The 21,232-nt window shown below is 38.7% G+C and overlaps 1 protein-coding gene across 1 annotated transcript in view; it reads right to left on the reverse strand.

The window, feature by feature from the left end:
• The window catches only part of LOC120737384 (formin-like protein 13), a 50,166-nt gene that overhangs the window by 15,271 nt on the left and 13,663 nt on the right, over nt 1-21,232 (reverse strand). The window contains exons 9-12 of the mRNA XM_040038037.1: nt 20,122-20,233; nt 17,383-17,473; nt 10,106-10,192; nt 3,934-4,086 (exon numbers count right to left, since the gene is read on the reverse strand). Coding sequence (XP_039893971.1) covers nt 3,934-4,086; nt 10,106-10,192; nt 17,383-17,473; nt 20,122-20,233 — 443 coding nt within the window. The remainder of the gene's footprint in view (nt 1-3,933; nt 4,087-10,105; nt 10,193-17,382; nt 17,474-20,121; nt 20,234-21,232) is intronic.

The raw sequence follows: 21,232 nt of genomic DNA on the forward strand, positions 1-21,232 counted from the left end.
ATAATGCATAAAGTGTGTTTACACCCATGGGAGGTTTGTGTGTGTGTGAATTTACAGTCATTTCCCAAGGACACTTCTGGCTGTTTTAACATGTCTCTATACATACATTTGATCCACTTTTATCTGAAACTGTTTCAAGGTTATAATAATACACGACTGCAAAAATACATAAATAAAAAGCTTTTTCAGCCATTTGTTCAACAAAAATGTCAATACATTTAATATTCTTCTGTGGAAAGGTAGGTGCCCCTTTGGCCTCAGAAGGAAAGCATTAACAGAAATAACTTCTTGTGAGCAATTTGCAGGCTTGTTCACCAGCCTTTGTTATCTAATTCTGAAATTTCTGACGACTCCTCCATACTGACTTTATTCTGTTGCATGGTGTTTGAGATGTTTTATCTTGCATGTACTGGGTGTTTCAAATTCCCCCACAACTTTTCAGTGGATTTCAGATCTGGGCTATTTTTTCTAAGCAATTACACAACCCTCAGTTTCTTCTTTTTGAACCATTCCTAGGTGGATTTATTAGTGTGTTTTTGATCTCTTAAATTCTTGTTAAAAGCTCCACTTTGACTCTTGGACAGATGGCCTCAGATTATCCTTTGATATGATGCAGAGTTGTATCAATAACTGCAAGCTGCCCAGTCACGGACACAGTGAAATAACCCCAGTACGTAGTGTTTCCACCACCATCACTCACACTTGGTGTGATATTTCTGTGAAAACCTGTGTTTATTCTGCCCAAAGCATGTCTGCAATCCTATCTTTTATTTGTCTGTCCAGATCACATTATTCCAAAAGGCCCAGGGCCAGATGCATAAAACACTGTGTTGATTCAGGGTTAAAACGTAGCACAAAGGCAGACACATGTATATTACAATATTTCTGTCTGATTTATAAAGCCCTGCAAATTCAATAATAGCAAGCATGCAGAGAAGCCTATTTTACACTTTAACCATAGACACTACGTCATCCATTGGATATAAAAACACCCATTTTTAGAATGTTGTAAAGTAAACAAAGGATTTACAGCAAATGTGAAAATGAAGGAAGGAAATAAGTTTGCAGGTCTTGGAAATACGACTAACATCTTTATAAGATTGGAGCAACAGTAACACACCAGCAACACCAGAGCAGCATTTCTTGCATGTGACAATCAAGCAGAGCTATTTATAGCACCAACATTCAAATTAATATTGCAAGCCCTAATAAAATTTGGAACACAGCTGGTTAAAGTTGGCTACTTTGTGGTTACAGTGGCAGGCTGTGTATCTGTAAAGAGAAAACTACAACTACAAAGTTTAATTCTGCCTGTCAACCTTATTTCTTATTTTCACTTCACGATATCAGTCTTGCTCCCCCCCAAAAATTGTGTGGCTAAAATATCCGTGTGGTGTCCATATTTTCACAAAATATTATTCCTTTATTCCTGTTTGTGTTTATTCATCCGATTGCAGGTCTTCGTATCTTCATTGCCAAACTGTAGCTTCACTTTTTTTTTCCAGGCACATCTCCATTGTAAGTCAAAGTTGTGCATTCTCTAGGATATAGGGATTTTTAATATAGAACATATGTACTCAGGCGCCTGAATTAATTATATAAAATCTTTTACCCTGGTGTAACTTTGCTCTTACGATGCCATTTCAAACTCTGTTATGAAATACTTGTTTTAACAGGTTGTCACTTCTGTTTATGGGAATTATTTTGAATGGAGTTTAATAGTAGTAGTATGAATGAGGCTTACTAGCTATCTGTGACTACTTTGAAATTGTGCTGTTGGTATGAAATGGTAATGATGACTCTCGGATTTAAGCTACGCTACATTTGATGGTGCCGCATAATTGAAATTCAAGAACAACCTCTCTTATCCTGTGAAAGCAGCTCCCAGTGATTTTTTTTTATATAGGTTATGTTGTTTACCAATTTAAGGCCAAGGCCAGCCTCTGAGGACTGCGTATACAAGACATGCACAAAGTATTGATGCTCACAAGTAAAAGAAAAAAGAACCAAAAAAAGATCTGAGATAACCTCGATGCGTTTTTCTTGGAGGCAGTCAGCCATTAATTTGAAGAGAGTCTGTCTGAAACAGCAACAGTTTACTTTTCTCAATTAGACCTGGAAACACCTCTGAGGCAACACAAGGCCTCGGCTTCATTAAATGGAGCAGAGGACGTTTTACTTCTGTGCCAAGAGCATTGCCCCTTAAACATTCCCAGCAGAGAGACGTAAACACAAAAGAGTGATTCAAACTAAATTTTAAAAAAAAACACAAAGACAGTGTCGCAAACCCTAGACAAAAGCTGTGCATTCATCAGTTTAATCAACCTTAGAGGAATCATCTTGGAAAACAAACTTATTTGCTGTCTTTCCCGTGTTAGATGAAAAGATTGATGCCTTTCGCTAATCCGTCTGTTTATAGTTTAAAGCCACAGACAGTGCATATAGGATACAGGAACCAACATGGCACATGCTGGCTTGGAAAGTATTGCTTTAAAGCCTTGAGTGCTGCATTTTGGTTGTTGTCACTTTAGTTTTTATGAACCAAATGTAACTCTTTTTGAAAATAGTGTCAGGTGATTAGCCTATGCTAGTGCTCAAAAGCATGGTTTGCAAATGTATTCACTGTGATCCCATTGAAGTGGGATGCTAAAAATGAAAAGTGATAAACAGGCTTAAAACAGAACATACTTACCATTTGCCTTTCATATACTGTCCACTAGCAGCTGACAGCTGGTACACTAGTCTGACATGATGAATCATATTTCTAACCATCAAGTAAATAATTAAGTTTTGGAGGCAGGTTTGGGCAAAGCTAGTAAGGCTGTTTCTACCATTTGATAAGGCCTCGGTCACGCAGGTCTAGACACTGGTCAGCAACCCCCCCTGGCAATCTTTAGTTGCTGGGGAAAAGTATTCCCCAGCTGGTTGGCAAGTAGTTGGAGAGTGTTTGCATACAAGCCATCACCTTCAGTGCCAACTGCTGGGGTCCACAGCAATCTCCTAGTGACTAAACGGTTCATTAGGATATTTTTGATATATTTTTCATGTGTAAATAGACCTCTCTGCTGAATCACACTTGATATTAATCTCTGGCTCTCTTCTACAGCATGTCCTTCATCCTGTCTTCTTTCTCTCACCCTCACTGGTCGCAGCAGATGGCCGCCCCTCCCTGAGCCTGGTTCTGCTGAAGGTTTCTTCCTGTTAAAAGGGAGTTTTTCCTTCCCACTGTCGCCAAAGTGCTTGCTCATAGGGGGTCATGTGATTGTTGGGGTTTTTTTTCCTCTGTATGTATTATTGTAGGGTCTACCTTACAATATAAAGCGCCTTGTTGTCGTTGTGACTGTTGTTGTGATTTGGCGCTATATAAATAAAAATGAAGTGAATTGAATTGAATTTTGATGCAGTGCCATACACTTCTTTGCAATCAATTTCACACTAGGAACTCCCAACAATCTTCAGCAACCACCTAACAAATAGTCAAGGAATACTGTACACAGTTTCCCCCAATGATCAGCGGTTACCGGATTGCCACCGGCCAGTGACAGTTTAGGCCTGTGTGACTGAGGCCTGAGCTAACCAGCCATCTATTTACCAGATACATGTGATATCCAGTAAATTGTAGTTTTGATATTCTCATTTGAGTCTCTACATTTTTTTCAAGCTTTTTCATCCTGCTCCACTTCTTTTCATTTCTAAGACACTGAGCCACTAAAGGCGATATTTTGGGCAAAGTTTCATTCCTCCTGCGAAGCCATTCATCGACACAGTCACACAACTGTTAGAGTGAATATGTTCAAAGACCTGAGTAATCCAGAGCGACTGAGAGAAAAACTGAAAGATGCACAGAAGCCCTGCTGTGTATGTCAATGAGTAGTCTTATTAGCTCTGTGCTGCAACTCAATCAAAGGTCAGGCAACAGTGGTGGACTCGTACTTTAGTTAAGGAGGAGAGACGGAATCCCTTGGCCTTTTCCTTCCCGGCATTCTCATTGAGGTAATTGCCAATGGCGAGGAGGTACTCCAGCACGGAAACAAATGACCTGCAGTAGTACAGCTGCATGCACATTCTGATCTTCTGGTTAATCAGCTGGAAGACAAACACAAGGGCACAGAGCAAAGTCATTTGTTCTGAAATCCACCCATATACAGGCTCTCACATTCATTTTGCCACACAACAATAATGCAAAGTGGAATAAGGCCGAAGCTTGTTTAGAGGCTCTCTGTACTGACAAAGAGTCGAAAAAAACAACTCCAGGCTTTACAATTTTATATTCTAAACATAAACAGCCATCTCACTACACCTCATTTGACCTCATAAAATGAATAATCAGGACCTGGTTGTTTGGCAAGATTATTATTTGGTATGCAATTGTGTCAAGTACAAATATCCCCCTAGAATATCACACAATTTCTGTGTCTAACTATCTCTAAACAGATCCCGTTGAATATGCATATGCATTCATATTGAGAAAAAATTAAAGTGGAATTTAAGGTTTTGCCGGTGATGTATTAGAGGGAAAAAAGGAGCTGATGCTTTGGGAATTATAGTCCTTGACAAAGAGTTAGCTTCTCTAAATAAGCCCATGCCAGCCAACAACACCCCCCACCATATGCTCCTGTTTTAAGAATAATTTCCCAAAATCTACCAGTGGGACAACCTCAGTTACAAGAGAAAAGAACGCAGAAAGCAGATATCCAGATATCCAGATACAGAACACATTATATAAACCTTCTTTGCACAGGACCATCTGTAACATGGAAAACTATTGTAGCTCCATGGCATAAAGACCAACTCATAGTGCACTGTAATCTGTTTTAAGAAGATCCTCTGATTTGATATACACTATTTATATTTACTATATTATTAACGTCAGTTAAAGATCTGAGATATTGATCTGGTTGGTTACGTAGCAGAGGGTACATCAATCCATTCAAATGGGAAAAGCTTTGCTGTATCTCCTAGCACAGTGTCAAGAACATTAAGGAGCTGGAAAAAGGTTGTAGAAGGCCCTTAACCTATCAGAAGGACCTGTATATGCCCCTTTGTGCAAGGAGGAACAGGTTGAGCACTGCCAGAGCCTTACAAAATGACCTCCAGAAGGCCGCTGTTGTCTCTGACCAAACAATCAGAAACAGGCTTCATGGGGGTGGCCTGAGAGCCCAGCGTCTTCTTGTGAACCCTGTGCTCAATGCCCGGATCTGTAGAGGCCAGATGCCTTTTGCCATAGAATTTCAGAATTGTAGAATTGACAGGTCCACATCTGGCACAATGTGGCAGACATGAAAGGGTGCGGAGAAGCTGTGGAGAATGCTATGCTGCTTGTAATATCATTCAGCAAGTCTGGTTTGGTGGTGGGTTGGTGATGGTCAGGGAAGGCATATCCACAGAGGGACACACGGACGGTTCAACTTAAGCCGCCAGGTTTCTGATCAGAGTGATGCCCCGGTCAAGGTCTAAGAGGAGATGCCCCAGGACATCATCCATCGTCTCATTAGAAGTATGTCTTAATGTTGTCAGACAAGCGTGAGGGCCGTACAAAATACTGAATATTATTGTGAGCTGCTGCAAAGAAATTTCAGCAAAACGGACAAGCCTGCCCATCCTTTTCTAACACATTACCCAGTTCATACCAGTATAGATATCCAGTATGGTATTTTTTCCATTGAGATTTGATGTGTTTTCAATGTGTTACTTTAATTTTTTTGAGCAGTTTGATGTTCTAATCACTTTAAAGCCAGAAAAAATTTATTTTTTTTAAAAACATAGCCATGATATCACTGACAGAAGTGTTCATGAAAGTTGACATAAGAGTTGTTTACTTTTCCAAAGGAAAAAAACGATTGTTTTCTCATGTATTGTTTTCTTCTTTCTCTACAATTTTTGATCAAATAATGTAGCAAACAGCAGTGAGTGGAGGCTAGCCCCGCTGCATACTGTCTCCTTCATTGTGTGGGAGGTGGATGCTTCCCATTGAAAAGCTAAGGGAAGCAGCTGTGTGCTGTTATCTGTTGGAGGTGGGGAAGTTAACTTCAAGTGCATTTTCCAAATCAACAACTTCTCATCCTTGAAAAGTAATGTAAAACCAGAAAATACAGTTTGAAAATTAAATTACTACAGCATAAATCTCACATTTACAGTATCCTCATAAGTTGCTAGACATTTACACTTTTTTAACTCTGTACATCACCACAAGGGATTTTAAAGCAAGCAATCGAGCTGTGATGTGCAAAGTGCAGACTTTCAACTTTAATTCAAGAAGTTTAACAAAAACATTGCATCACTTCACATTGAATCACAACCCTTTTTATTCATAGTCTCCTATTTTCAGTGGCTCAAAGATAATTAGACAAATGAAAGTAATTTTAAATATATATATATATATATATATTTTTATTTTTTTTTATTTTTTTTTTTTTTAAATAAATTGATTAAAATCCTTTGCAGTTAATCACTGCCTGAAGTGACATTACCAAAAGCAGTGTCTCTTGAGATACTCACTTCAGCTACCTTAAGTTGCTGCTTGCTTGTGGGTCTCTCTACTTTCAGTTTTGTATTTAATTGTAAAGCATGCTCTATTGGGTTAAGATCAAGTGAACAACTTAGTCATCCAAGAATATTCCCTTTCTTTTCCTTGAGCAACTCTTGAGTTGCATTTGTAGCACGGTTTGGGTCATTATCCATTTGCATTGTGAAGTGCTATCCACTCTTACTATAGCCCAGTACATCCTGTTACTTCTAGCAGCAGTCTCACCATCATTAAACACTAGTAGCCTGGTTTCCCTCATAGTCTTACATACCCATGCTGTTAACATTGCCTCTTCCATGTTTGACAGATAATGTGATATACTTCATATCATCATCTGTTTCTTTCTTCTTATCATACTGATACAATTTATTAATCTTGTTTCACTTTTCCAAAGACTTTTTCCCCCAACCAAGCAGGCTCTTTAACATGTTTTCTGTCTAATCTGGCCTTTCTGTTCTTGAGTAGGGATGGAAACTGATAAGAATTTAGCCATTCCGATTCCACTATCGATATCACTCATCGATTCGATTACCAATTTAAAATCTCTTATCGATTGTCATTGGGTTCTCATTGAGAGTCACCACCATCGCTAAGCAGCAATAAAGAAATTACATTTATGCAGATTAATTGCATGCTGTGGGTCAAATGTTTGTGCGTGTTTGTTCAGGTATTTCCCCTTTTTGCTGTTATCACTGTTGGAGTTGGTACTCAAAAAAGTCATTATTACACATATTACCTGAACACTTCCCTTAAAAGTAAAGCAGTACATAACTTAATTTCTCCTGCAAGAAGTAATTTGTTATATTTCTTGTTACATTGCTTTCATGTTACTCTGTAATATCTGAAACACACTGCTTCATAATCACCATTTAACAATATAAAATTGAGGTTATGAAAATGTTAGACTTTGTATAAAAATGGCTTTAATTCCTAAACAGCTAATGCAGTGCTTTTGTTAAACCCCTTGAATTAAAGCTGCAAGCCTGCACTTCAGTCACATCTTGATTGTTTGATTTAAAACGCACTGTAGTGGTGCACAGAAGAAAAACTACAGAAACTATGTAAATGTCCAAAACTTTATAGACCTAACTGTGTGCGGCTTGTCCAGATACGTTTTCTAATATATGTTCTTTATTTCATTTGGATGCTGCAAGCTATAATAGGCTCACTGCTGGCTCCAAAAGCAAGGAGGCCAAGAACACCCACTGGTAATTGAAAACCGCAGTTACAAAGAGAAGACAATTAGCCCAACCTGAAGCTCAAAGAAAAAAAAACAGAGCTGAGCCTCCCAGATTATCTCTGTTTTCTGAGGAGAAAAGATGACTTATTATACTTTTCTGTGCTTTTTTATTTATCATTGTTACAATGGTGAATGTCCACGTTAAACCTGAGTTTCATATAATTGGATCAATGTATTTACAACTAATCCCTTTGAACCAATGCTCCAGGAGATGTATGTTGTTAAAAAGGGGTATGCCAAATATGGCTATGGCAGGCACAGAAGCCCCGCCCACCTACTGAAGAAACCTGGCTTAAAGGGACAGTAGCCTTAAAGGGGGAACTAGAGTGGTCTGAAGAGCTTTGGTATAAGATAATAAGGATTATTTTTAGTTGTCAATCATTTAAAGTCTAGTAGAATCCAACAATAAAAACATGGAGTTAAAATTAGAATAATAAGTTCCCTTTAATGGATAAAGTCAATCTGGTATACATTTGTACATTTCTTTAATGCTAAAGTTGCTAAAGTTTCATATTCATATTTGATGTTTTGTGCATTCAGATGAAGTCTGCAAGACTTTTTTTATTTTCGTGTTTTTTTACTACAGCAAGGCTTTCTGTCAAATGACACAAGATTTTATTTTGTCTTGTTTTAGAATAGTTCACCATTTATATATCTACTGAAAATACTACATTTGGTTTTATCATTCTGTACATCACAGCTTCAGGTGATGCCTCCCTGTCTACTGCATCAATGGCTCTGGCACTGTGGCTTTCCATTTCTTATATGTATATTTGAAATAGCTGCACACAGAGCACAGCAAATGTTTAAAGAAAAAGCTAGGTCCACAATGCAGAGTAAAAGCTGACATCCTTGCAGTGAAACACCAACAAGCACATCACAGGTGAGAAGCATTCCCACAGTGGTGACTTTGCCATTTTCCCTCCTCAAGTCCTGTCTGTCAGGTGGCAGGTAAATCCTTCTTAATGTTAGTGCCTTAAGAAGCCTGTCGTGTTGGAGAATCCAAGGATTTGCAACTATGTTGCGAGTACGAGGACCCTAATGTTTGAACACACCGTACTAGGAAGGACCTAAATCTGAAGTGCACCTTACCTTTTTGTCACAGTGTACCTGTACGCAAATACCAAAGCTTTTGATTGAATGACCTTTTTAATAACCCTAACACAGTAGAAAGAAAACAATATCAGAAGCAAAAAGCCAAGAGTAAATTGAAACTTAATGAAATTGCTAATCTTTCTTGTCGAGTCATCTTGCCGGCACACAATATGTTTGTCCCTGTGTGTTAGACAAAGAAAAATTACTGTCACAGTCAATGGATTACAGTGCCATCATTCTTATCCATTGTTTCTCTTCATTCTCAGACAGTCAGCAGACAAGAGATTAGGGTTGAAGCACTGATGCTGAAAGAAACAGAAGCTTGAGAGAATCACATAAAAAAATGGCTGAGGTGCTGGGGGGCATTCTTGTCTGCCTGCAATATCTTTACACCCTGCAGTCCCCAGTGCCAATAAACAACAACGTGCGATAAGAGTGTTAACAATCAGTCTGACTAATGATGAACAGGAATCTCTGGATACTCGAACTACACAAACCAAAAGCATTTCAGGTGTTCGTGTAAGGGTTAAGAAGATACTAAAATATATATATATATATATATATATATATATATATATATATATATATATATATATATATTTGAGTTGGAACTTTGTGTGAGTGTGTGTTTTTTTCATTTGATTTTACCTGTATTAATTTAAAAGTGTCTGTCTTTGAAGTGGGTCTAGAAGTTTGCAGAAAGAAGAAAAAGTCATAAATCTTTCCACATCTCTTCCTTTGTAATAACTCCAAAGTGAGTTTTCATTGGGTTTTTTGATAAGGATTTTCTTTAAAACTTTGGTGGTTTTAAACCACCTGCAGAAAAATTAAACTTGATTTGATTAAGAGCCATCTTTTCTTCTCCGTCAAATGAAGAAAAGTGTCTTAAAGTGCTTCTCATGCTTTTGTGTTTTCAAGACTCTTAACATTCCAGCAAATAGAATAGAAACTACTTCACCCGCCACATAAAACCTAAAAGTCAAACTGAAGAGGGGGGAAAAGCTTTCATGTATTAATAGTATTTTGTGCACAGATGTTCTTTTCATTTATGTCTAAAGCTACAATGTATCTGGGCATTAGCATTTGCATTAGAGAATAAATTTGCATGGAGGTGTTTGATTATGTGCTGTGCAGTCTCGTGGTTTTACCCTTTTTCAGCCTGTAGAAATGGGGCAGACTTTAAAAACAGCTCAACATCTAATTCGACCTTTGATTTGACTCTGCTGGTGATCGAGTGAACTCACGGGCTGCAGGTCGTTCATGCTGATCGGAAGCTCTCTCAGAGTCAACAACAGGTCGAGTTGTGTGCTCAGGTAGGCGATGTTGCACATCTGTAGCAGAGAAAAGATGTAACGGTAATGAGCTGTGGATATACAGAAGAGAGCGCAATTATCACATCATCACACAGCCTATTTCCATGTGATTATTCAGAATTATCTAAAAAGCAGAGCTGCTGGGAGATGCTGGGGGGAGATACAGTCATCGGATGGCTGAGGCTTGTTCTCAGATTCAAGATTACCGCAGGCAAAAGCAGAGAGCTGCAGGCCTGTCGACAGGCTGATTTAACTGAGAAACTGAAGGCTTGACACTTTGAAACGATTGGCTGAGCTGCCTAGTCGACCTTTGTGTCTGTGCTAACCTCTAATAAATCATTCTTCATTGTCAGACTGGCTCGCTGATGCTCAGGTACCATCTCCCAAAAGGCAAAGGGCACCTAGTCTGACGGACAGTTACGGATAGGTATCAGGATTAGTGTTAGAAATCTATACCATGTAATAATTTCCCCTGTTGTGGAGGATGGCACATCCTCCACACGTGCAAGCGTCAGGGCTCGTTATTTTTTCACACTTTCTGTCACGTTTTAAATTTCAAATGCGAGGTTAACAGTTACAGGGGTTCTGTGTCAGTCTAATACCGCTAAAAGGACATCACCCTGGGCTAAAAACAAAAAGCGTTCGCTTATTTGTCACTGTCAGATTTTCAGGTATTTTGACAACATTTTCTATAACGCACAAGATGAAATTTTCATCTTCACCAAATCTGATTATAAAAACGAAAACATTGCAACTTTTCTACTGCGAGACAGCACACTTTCGCTTTGTGAAAAATAGCCAGCTTTCATACATACACCGGATAAAACCTCCTATACATTGTAGCGCGAGACAGACTGCTATATACAAGAGTATGACAACACAGACAGCATGAGTAGGATTTGATTTATTTTAAGAAAAATACCTACGCTTCATCCCTAATATATTTTACCTCAATGGAAAATATGCTCCGAGGATGCCACTCTTATGTCCACAAGCATCCTGAGAGGGAAGTGATTACTCAGAGCTGTAAGGCAGATAACCAGACCATTTCCAACTGTCAACAGCAAAGACAAGACTCTGCTGATTTGCAAGCTGCTCTGTAAAGCTGTATTTACAGCACGGAAATGTTTGCTGGGCACTTAAACTGTATACTATATACTGTAAACAGACTTTTAATTCACTTTATTATACAGTGCACCTACTCTATATTTATAAGAAAAAGAGAGTGGACAAGGCACTGTTTGCCATCTAACTACAGTATATATAGGGACTAAAAGAAGACTGATTGTACAACTTTATTAATTCACTAGATGTTCTAGAAGAAGCCATTGGGAGCCATCTATACAATTATTTGAAGATATATTTAAATGACCTTTAATTTAAATGGTCAATTAAATATAAAAATGTCACAAAATCCAAATCTGATATAAAAAGACTTCAAAGCTTTAACGTCTTTGCCCCAAAATAAGATTTTAAAAGGCATTTTTTTTCCCATTAATGTTTTTCTACCTCCATCTTTGCTGTTTCCAAATTCTCCATAGATTTTAGGTTCCCCGTCTCTCTGATGTTGTTTCTGGCCTCATTTTACTTAGTAGGATGACAATTGAGACTTTCATAATGTTTGCTTAAAACTTTGCAGCTGTGGGTACATCTAAACAGTGGATAGAAGGTGTAAACTAACTGAATCCTAGAAAAGGTGTAAGGATTGTAAAAGATGTTGTGCTTCTTGGCTCTGTTGTTCTACCAGATGTTGGGTGTTGGAAAAAAGCAGTTTTGTTAAATGAAACTGCACAAGTTTCTAGGCACGTTTGTCATCATATCCAACACAGAAGCTTAACCGTCTAATGCCCTTTGTATCATATTTGATACATGAGTTTCTGAGACCTCTATCTCATCAACATGATCAATGCTTGCCATAATTTCAAAATGCTACGGACAAAACGCTTTTTTTAAATATATGATACAGAACATGATATAGCAAAAAAAAAAAAGGGATTTTGTTGTAAGGGTTAATAAACATGTCAGTTCCAAAACATCTGAATTTTCTGGCTATTTTTTGATGGGTTGGGTCTTACCAGGTTAAGAGATGCTGAAGTCATGTGACCACAGTGTAGTTTGTTTATATCCTGTCACGGGCTGGATCTGTGACCCAGCATTTTATCTTCATTTTGGTATTTGTTGAGTTATATTATTATTATTATTATTATTAAACATGTATTTAGTTCTTGTTGTTGCTGTTATTAGTTTGGATTTTAGTTTTCTTGTATTTTGATATTACTTTATGTTAAGTTCATCTAGTTATTAGTTGCTCAGTGTTTGTTTTGTTTACCTAGATCCTTTCGCGTCGTCACCCCTTATGTTCCAGTCCCCCTTTTTGGCTCATGTTGTCAAGTTAGTATTATGTCTCCGTCCTTCATGTTTCCTGTTTTATTTTGAAAGAGTCTGGTAATCTTTGTGTATTGTATTTAGTTTCACTTCCCATCCCCTCATTAGGTTCATGTGTGTCAGCTGTTTCCCCTCATGTGTTTCCACTTCCCTAATCATCCACGTGGGTCTTTAGTCTCTCTGTTTTATTCAGTCTGTGTTGAATTGTCTGTTTCCTCCCACCACGTTACCTCAAGTTCCATGTATGTCATGGTTCTGCTCAGGTTGTGTTCATGTTTCATGTACTTGTTGTTCATAGTTTTTTCGCACATTCCTGGGTTGAATCATGTTCATGTGTATCACCATAGTTATCACAGTTCAGTCACGATTATCATAGTTTAATTTTCCCAGGATAGTTTTTAGGTTAGTTTACGCCCTGTTGCCTTTGCTTTATTTTGTATTCATGTTTTATCAGCCAAAATAAACGGCTCGCCTTTTGTTTAAGTTTAGTTTGTCTTCTCATCTGTGTCCGCACCCGGGTCCTCCACACACACCCCACACAGTCTGCCCCGCAAACCGTGACATACCCCTAATATTAATGTTTTAATGGTGTAGTGGTTAACGCATCAAGGGTTTGAGATTGGAAAGAGAAACAAGCTCAGCTTCATAAGCTGGCTTACTTCTTGTGCCAGTCCCAAAGCGGAATAAATGTGAAGATAGTATCAAGAAGGGTATAACATCAAACTGCAGATCCATCCACTGTGGCAACAACTTAATAAATAAGGAAGCAGCCAAAAGTACCTTATTTACATTTGATAAAGTTTCATCAAAAACAGTTTTTCTCCCACAGAACTTTTTATTTTGCCGTTAACACAAGAGCTCATTGTTATTTATTAAAAAAAATAATCTAATTTATCATTTTATCAAGGTGATTCCAACTTCCAGGTTACTGTACAAAAATACGTCATCTCTGCGGCAGCCTATTTCTGCTGTTTAAAGCGCCATTAGGAAATGTCAGTTAAGGGAAACGACAGAGGTCAATACATGTTTGGGAACAATGACTGCAAAGGAGCTGTGGAAGAGTCATGCTGGCACAATAGTGCTAATGCCCTCTTTTCACAGCACAGCACTGATGAACAAACTGCTTGTGTATGAAAGAGTTTTCAGTGGGAAATCTTACACACACACTAATCACAAAAGTCAATGCCTGAAGAAAAAGTGATGTTAGAATTGAGTTAGTTACTGGGGGGTTTGTATTGGGTTGCTTTTTTGTTTTTTGGGGGGGTTGGCCACAATCGTTATGTTTGTAGAAAAATGAAACTAAACAGTTTCTGATGGGGAGAAATGTCAGCTGTTAAACACTGGGTAGAAAATTCTGCTTCGAGCAGCCTGTAGCACAAGAAGTAATGCAGGGATAAAGAAAAGAATGGATTTCACTAAATACCAGTGCATTCTGAATGCAGATGTCCTGCAGTCACTCAAGACACTGCATACTTCAAAATCCAACATACTGTTAATCCATCATGAGCTATTCAAGAAAGGTAAGAGGAATTCCTAATTCAGTATAGAAGGACTGGCTTCAAAAGGTGCCTGTTTTATGCACCAAAATTACTGATCTGAAGTTTCACAGATAAAATAACAGCAGTGCAAAGAGTATTCCATTTTAATGTCTGCTTGCTGCAGGGCTTGAATTTTCTTTTCACTTCAGAAATCAACAAATTGAGCAAATTAGCTCAGGGGTTCCCAAACTGTTGCTTCCAGCTGTATCCAATAAGTAGTTTTATTGATACTCCGTAAACAGAGAATAATTAAACAGTTGCTTGAAGGTTCCAACATAATGTTCAGTTTCAAAATACAATAAAGCACCAGAAGACCACACATGTTGTAAAGTGTGTACAAGGTGTGGTGCAAAAGCATAAATACTGACTATCACATGTCTTGCATAGAAAACATATTCAAATTGTGTTAGGATGGCACGGTACTTTAGATTGGTTTGGCTCACAGAAAGAAGGTGCTGGGGCCTTTCTGTGTGGAGTTTGCATGTTCTCCCTGTGTCTGGGTGGGTTCTCTATGGGTACTCTGGCCTTAGGTTAGGTTCACCTGTGATTCTGAATTGGCTAAAGGTGTGAATGTGAGAGCGAATGGTAGCTTTTCTCTCTGTGTGAACCCTGCCACAGTCTTTTGGCCTATCCAGAGTGTACCCTGTGCCCCTGTGGGATAAGCTCCACCTTCCCCATGACTCTGTATTGGATAAGCGTAAGAGATTGGATGGATGGATCGATGGATTTATGGGGTGGATGTCTGGAATGAATAAACCCCGCAGAACATTAGTTAATCGTATTTTAGTTTGAATACCTGTTAGTTGACAATAATAAATAGAACTGATTTTGTTGTTTATTTAGTAGAATCCAGCCTGTCTGCATGGAGGTTTGAGCCTTCAGAGCCTTCAGAAGTACATGAGGCTTACGAAGGTGTTGCCACTCAACCCAGGCTTGCATACGAAATCCCATTTAAAAAAAAAACACACTGTCAAATATTCCTGTGTGGCAGTGTGGGCTGCTCTGGCTGTTCATCTGCTAACCCTGCTGCAACCTCGAGCCACCATATCACTGCCAACCTTGCTGGAAAGTGATAACCAGATGATGCCTGCCATGACAGCCGTGGTGTGTGACTGAGAAGGCAGGTGACTCAACAAGTTCTCGTGAGCAAAGTGCTAAATGAGCATGCATTGGATGCTGCTTTAATCGTGAGATCTGAAATTTGCTATTTAAATTCTTGTAATTGTAATTCTGGTAGGGTAGAATTCGTGCAGTGGTTAGTTAACTGTTATGTTATGCAGGAATGTTCTGGTTTTCATCCTGCTGCCCTTTTTTGTTTACAGTTTGCACATTCTTCCGCCCGCGTGGGCGCAGTATAAAGACATTCACTGGTTTTGCGGTGATTTTAAAATCGCTGTAGGTGTAAATCTGAGTGTGAATGGTTTTCTTTCTGTCTGATTTGGTCTGTGATGAACTGGTTACCCAGTAACCAGCTGGGATAGCCAACAGCCTCCTGTATCATTCTCTAAATCAGTGCTTTAGACTATCCTAGTTCAAACTGGGTTAAATAAAAGTCGTGTTTTTCTTTGCATTTCTTTGGGAAGTGAAAAGACAAACTGCAGTAAGTTTTAAAAAAAAACAAAAAAAAAACAGCATAACCAATCCTTCTTTTTGTAACTGTAGTATGGCTGGTATTCCTACACAGAATATAAAGGACAGAGTCATCAGGTGCTGCCCGTCACGGTTGACAAGAGCACTGCTAAGGTACAGGGTACCAAGAGCATGTCTCCCAGCATGGCGGGGTCACATTAAGGTAAAGTTCACAGGAAAGGGGAGAAGGCTCAGTGAGAAATGACACTCCCACCTTCAACTTTAATACTCAATTTCAGTGTGCTCCACAGCATGTTTCTGTGTGTGTGTGTGCAATAGCATTCCCTACTTGGAGGGATTGCATGCACAGAAAACCACTACAGTTTTTTCAGTGAAACTTCTGAAAGTTGGTACTGATGTGGTCACTGATCAGGTACTTGCTTTACTATTTTCCAACCTTGTACTACTTGAGAAGTGGACAGGATGGTAACAAAAAGTGGTGCTGGTACACCTAGCGAGTAAAACATAAGGTATTGGTTAATTGGCATATTGGCTATTTGGTGATCTATTACTATTAGCAACAAGGACTAATAAATTTTTAAAAGTAAAGTACAGATGAGAGAAACATCCTTCAGATAACAAATGTGAAAAAAATCTTTTTATGTCTCATTTGTTAATATATTGGAATATCCATCCATCCTCTTCTCCTTGTCAGGGTCGTAAGTAGGCTGGAGCCTATTCCAGCTATCTTAGGGCGAGAGGCAGGGTACGCCCTGGACAGGTTGCCAGTCTTTCGCAGGGCTAACAGACATAGACAGAAAACCATTCTGGTAACCAGAGTTACCAGTTAACCTAACCCCACTAACTACATGTGTTTTGGATTGTTAGAGGAAGCCAGAGTACTTGGAGAGAACCCACACAAACACGAGCAGACCTGAACTCAGGACCTTCTTGCTGTGAGGCAATAGTGCTAACCATCATGCCACTATATTGGAATATCATGTTTCTAAATGACCAATTATTGGTTCCCAATTCCTAAAGTAATAAATTATAATTAGCTCAATGAAGTGGAAACTTGAAAAAAATAAACTGTTATAAACTATATTCTATTTTCAACTGTATTCCTGTTTTTGATGCAGTTGTTTGTTATCTATTTCCATTCCCTGTGAGTGGAAATTCAGTTTTAGCCATTTAACCAAAGGCAAAAGAAAATCAAGAAATCCGAAATGCGTGGTTGAAACGTTGCAGCATTAGAGCAGAAAACAGAGAAAGAAATGATCCACATGTGCGAGTGTGTGTGTGAGGATTTCTACAAAGCAATGAAACAGGCTGCGCCTCAAAAGCAGTTTGATGACTGCAGTCTCCCCTGCCACCGAGAATGAAGAAGGCCATCAATGAAGCACAAACCCATGTTTCTCATTAAATTTTAAGTGCAACTTATAAAATAAGAGTGCATTTGGTGCAGCCACAATGTCACGCTTAGTGTCAGTGCAGGATGTCAAAAAACTGGTTTGTAATGAATTTAGTGGTAACATTTGTACAATTTAAAATGCAGTGTGTGTATTGTTCAGCTACAAGTTAGAAGTTTATTTTATTGAACACTGATGTTTTAGGCCTGCAGCTTATTGTAACCATTTCTATTGTTTTATGTTAGCGAGCTTGTATACCTAATTTTTAATTTTATATGAAGATGATACATGTAACTAAAAATTGTACCTCCATCATGTACTGGTCCACAATATGCAGTTCAGCTACAGGTCCTTTGTAGGATTTGTACTTTTCCACATCTTCCATGGTGGGGACATACCTTAAACATAAAACAATAAATAAATAAGAAGAAAATGTTTGCTGTTCTTTGTACATACAGATGCTATTTACCTGTTAAAATAACCAATCAGATGGTTTCACAATGAACATTTCTTGCCAAACAACAGTTTTAAACATTTTTTGAGTATATCATTGTCCTGCTATTTCCCCCCTTTCTCGTCTGAGGCTTAATTCTGAAAAGGTGATTTCATACTCTTTTGAGCTTTAATCAATCACTTGTCTGCTCTCTGTCTGTCCGGTCTAATCAAACCACACTCACATAGTCCTGACACTTCAGATTATCCGAGTCTTTTGAGTTTAATTTGTAATCAGTAATACCTAAATATATTCGTAAAACTCGATGCTTATTTAGTCATTAATATTCATCTGGTGGATAAATACGGAGCCCGTTTAGAGGGCTGTAATAGTCTGGGTCCTTCAATTTTATGTGAATTTGGCAATCAGTCTTTTCTTTCCTACGTGGTTGGAAAATAAGTTCCAGCTGATTTGGGAGACTTGCTTCAACATCCTGTAGAAATCTGCTGCTGCTGGAAAAACAACAGTGCCAACGTGATGTCTGATTTCTTTTTTGCCTCTGGGCTTATATGCCATATGTCATATGAGATGTCTATGTTCATTTCCCTTTTTTTTTTCATATTTGCCTGTATGTGTGTGTCATCTGGGACGGTTAGTCTTGTTAGGCTTTTATGCCTCTCGGTTTTAATCAATTTTACACATTTTTCTCACCTACATTCATATCACGTACATTCCTTTACAAAATTTGATGTTTGATTTGTTTGCTTTTTATGTGCCTTTTGTCTTTTAGTCATAATGTGTTCAGGGGCTGAAGATAAAAGATAAGCTATGTGGTTAAATCTGACAGGCAAGTGTAATTAATGAAGATTAAGTCAATTTATTTAGTAATTTGTCATTGTCCAAGGTCAATAATTGTTCAGAAATGGACTTTTCTGGCCACCGACAGCAATCAGCAATTATATATAAACTGAACAAAGGCAGATTTTTTTTTCTAAGTTGATATGGTGCTGTCAACAAATACACCCTAATATCTTCCACACGTGGAGCTACAATATGTCCACCTAATGCATATATAGTTCCCAGTGCAAGCATTAGGTAAGAGTGGTGACAGTTCATCACACAAATAACAGAGTTTATAGTTTTCTAATTAAAAATGAACAAAAAAATATCATAGAACATTGGGGGAAAAAAAAACTTAAAATCAAGAATGAAGAAAACCTTGGCAACAATCAAAAGCAGAAATTTTCATTCCAGAACTGATATCTTTTTCTGTGCCACAGTGAATATTTTATTGCTAAGGGGGAAAAGCGCCCATCCTCAAACAGTATGCTGTATGTGGAGCTATGAATTTATTTTCTACTGGTTAACAACACTGTGTCAGCTGTACATATTTACAGTCTTTTGTTTTTATTTTGATAGAGATATTTGTTAGTATGGCCCGTGTGTGAAATTTAGAGCGACATTTGACTAAGAGTAGTAGTACTGTATGAACCTGAGAATTATTTCAACTTATTAATCTTTAAAAAAGAGTAAAGAGTTGAATATGACGTGTCGCCATGTCAAAAAGGTAAAAACACATCAAGTGCAGCTATCTCTAATATCAGTCGTTGTTTAAGCATCAGAAAACGACGCATACATTTAGACCTTTAGACTGACTTTAAAATTTTATGTTACATTTCCTTTTTTTGTCATATGTACTTCTCCCTTTTGATCTTTGTTCAGGTATGTCATCACATGTTTTCTTGCTTGGCCCCATGAAGCGATGCCATTAGACTGATTTCTAGTAGCCAAGGGAAAGGCGAGTGATTAAAAGCCAAGTAACGCTGATGGTCCTCGTGAGCTTCTATAAAGCAGCGAGACGTTGATGGGAAGAGCCATTTATTCGCTTGCACTGAATTTGAACCTCTCTCTCGTCTTAAACTGGGCTTCCTACTTCTGTCATTCCTGTGAGTTGTGACCTCAAACCATAGACATTCGCCTTCTCACGAGTCAGCCTATGTGCCACCGGAGTAGCACCGGTCATCAATATTGCAGCACCTGTTGGGAGTGGTTCTTTCAAGATTGTATTCCTCAGGACGACGCCACCACGCATTAAAATATATATTATGTTTTCACAGAATATATAAAACCGTCCCCACAGTACATTAGATCAGTTTTGCCTTCCAGGAGGTCAGCACACAGAGTCACTAAGTAAACTGCAGGTAAGAATCAGGAAGCATTTTACCCACTTGCTGTGTTTTATTCCTGAGGGCATGTCAATAGTTTCCATCTCTGCAAATAACCCGAGATAAAACTTTTATTAGTGAGCTGCTCTAGTAAAAGGTTCTGGCATCTGCTCTTTAGTATTAAAACACAGTGAATACTGCTGTGTTTCTTCCTCACATGAATTGGCAGCGGTTTCCCCAGTTTCACATTGTCCTGGCAGTAACATGGACCCACATCCCCGTTGATGATTTGTTTAGCATCTAGTTTCCAAAGGCTTTACCTCTGCCAATGAAAACACACATCAACCTCCCACGGACTTGGGCACAAAAAGATGTTCACCTCTCAGCTTCAGTTGTGACACTATAAGGAGTGAATACAAATCAGCGTTTTTTTGGCACCAAGTCATACCTCCTCAGAGAGGTGATGTGCTCATCAGACAGGCCTCCATCTTTCTCATTAATGATGAACAGTTTGTCCTTCAGCTCTCCCGGTTGCACCGGAAAACTTTTGAGAAAAATGTCTAGGAGAACAATAGATTAGAAAAAGTCAACACACTCAATGGTACATGAAAGCTTTTCTCTTGACAGATAGTCCTCTTATCCTGCGATGAAATGACTCAAAAAGCATTCTGAAGACAAAGGGTCCTTTGCTTAATTACTTTCTTCCAAATGCCTAAGGGAAATGAACAAATTTGCATTCTATCAAGTCAAAGCTGATGTGATTTTTTTTTTTTATAGGAAATGCCTCTGCATAATTCAGTAGCTGTGAGAAGACTTCATTATGAGCATCAGCGTTTAGACATGTATGTAATATGAACAGTGAATTCTATAAAATACACTCACTTAAGCCAGTCTGACACACAGGCTCTGATTTGGCAATTTTAATTTAATATGTTATGAGGCTAAGTAACAGAAAGCCTCGACTCTGAATGCTGATCATGTTGTTTAAGACATGTTGACTGAATAGTTTGATCGTCTGTTCACACATTTGCTCTCAACGGTAGAAAAGATCGATACCACTCTAATGTTTGGCTGCTGGTATATGAAACTGCAACAGCAGTTTATCTTTAGTATAATGACTTGTTCTAAAATGTGCACACACGTCTACCTCTAACATTCACTTAATAGTGGATTGTATTTTGTTCTTTTAATATGTCTATCCATCTATCTTCTTCCGCTTATCTGGGGCCGGTTCGCAGGGGCAGCAGCCTAAACAGAGAAGCCCAGACCTTCCTCTCCCCAGCCACCTCATCCAGCTTGTCCAGGGGAACACCAAGGCGTTCCCAGGCCAGCCGAGAGATATAATCTCTCCAGTGTGTCCTGGGTCTACCCCAGGGCCTCCTTCTGATGGGACATGCCCGGAACACCTCATCCAGGAGGCACCCAAGAGGCATCCTTGTCAGATGCCCGAACCCCCTCAATTGGCTCCTTTTGATGTGAAGGAGCAGCATATCTCTAAGGGAGACGCCAACCACCCTTTGGAGGAAGCTCATTTCCGCCACTCGTATCTGCGATCTTGT

Source organism: Simochromis diagramma, unplaced genomic scaffold (genome assembly GCF_900408965.1).
Source record: "Simochromis diagramma unplaced genomic scaffold, fSimDia1.1 OVJJ01000061.1, whole genome shotgun sequence".
NCBI classification, from domain to species: Eukaryota; Metazoa; Chordata; class Actinopteri; order Cichliformes; family Cichlidae; genus Simochromis; species Simochromis diagramma.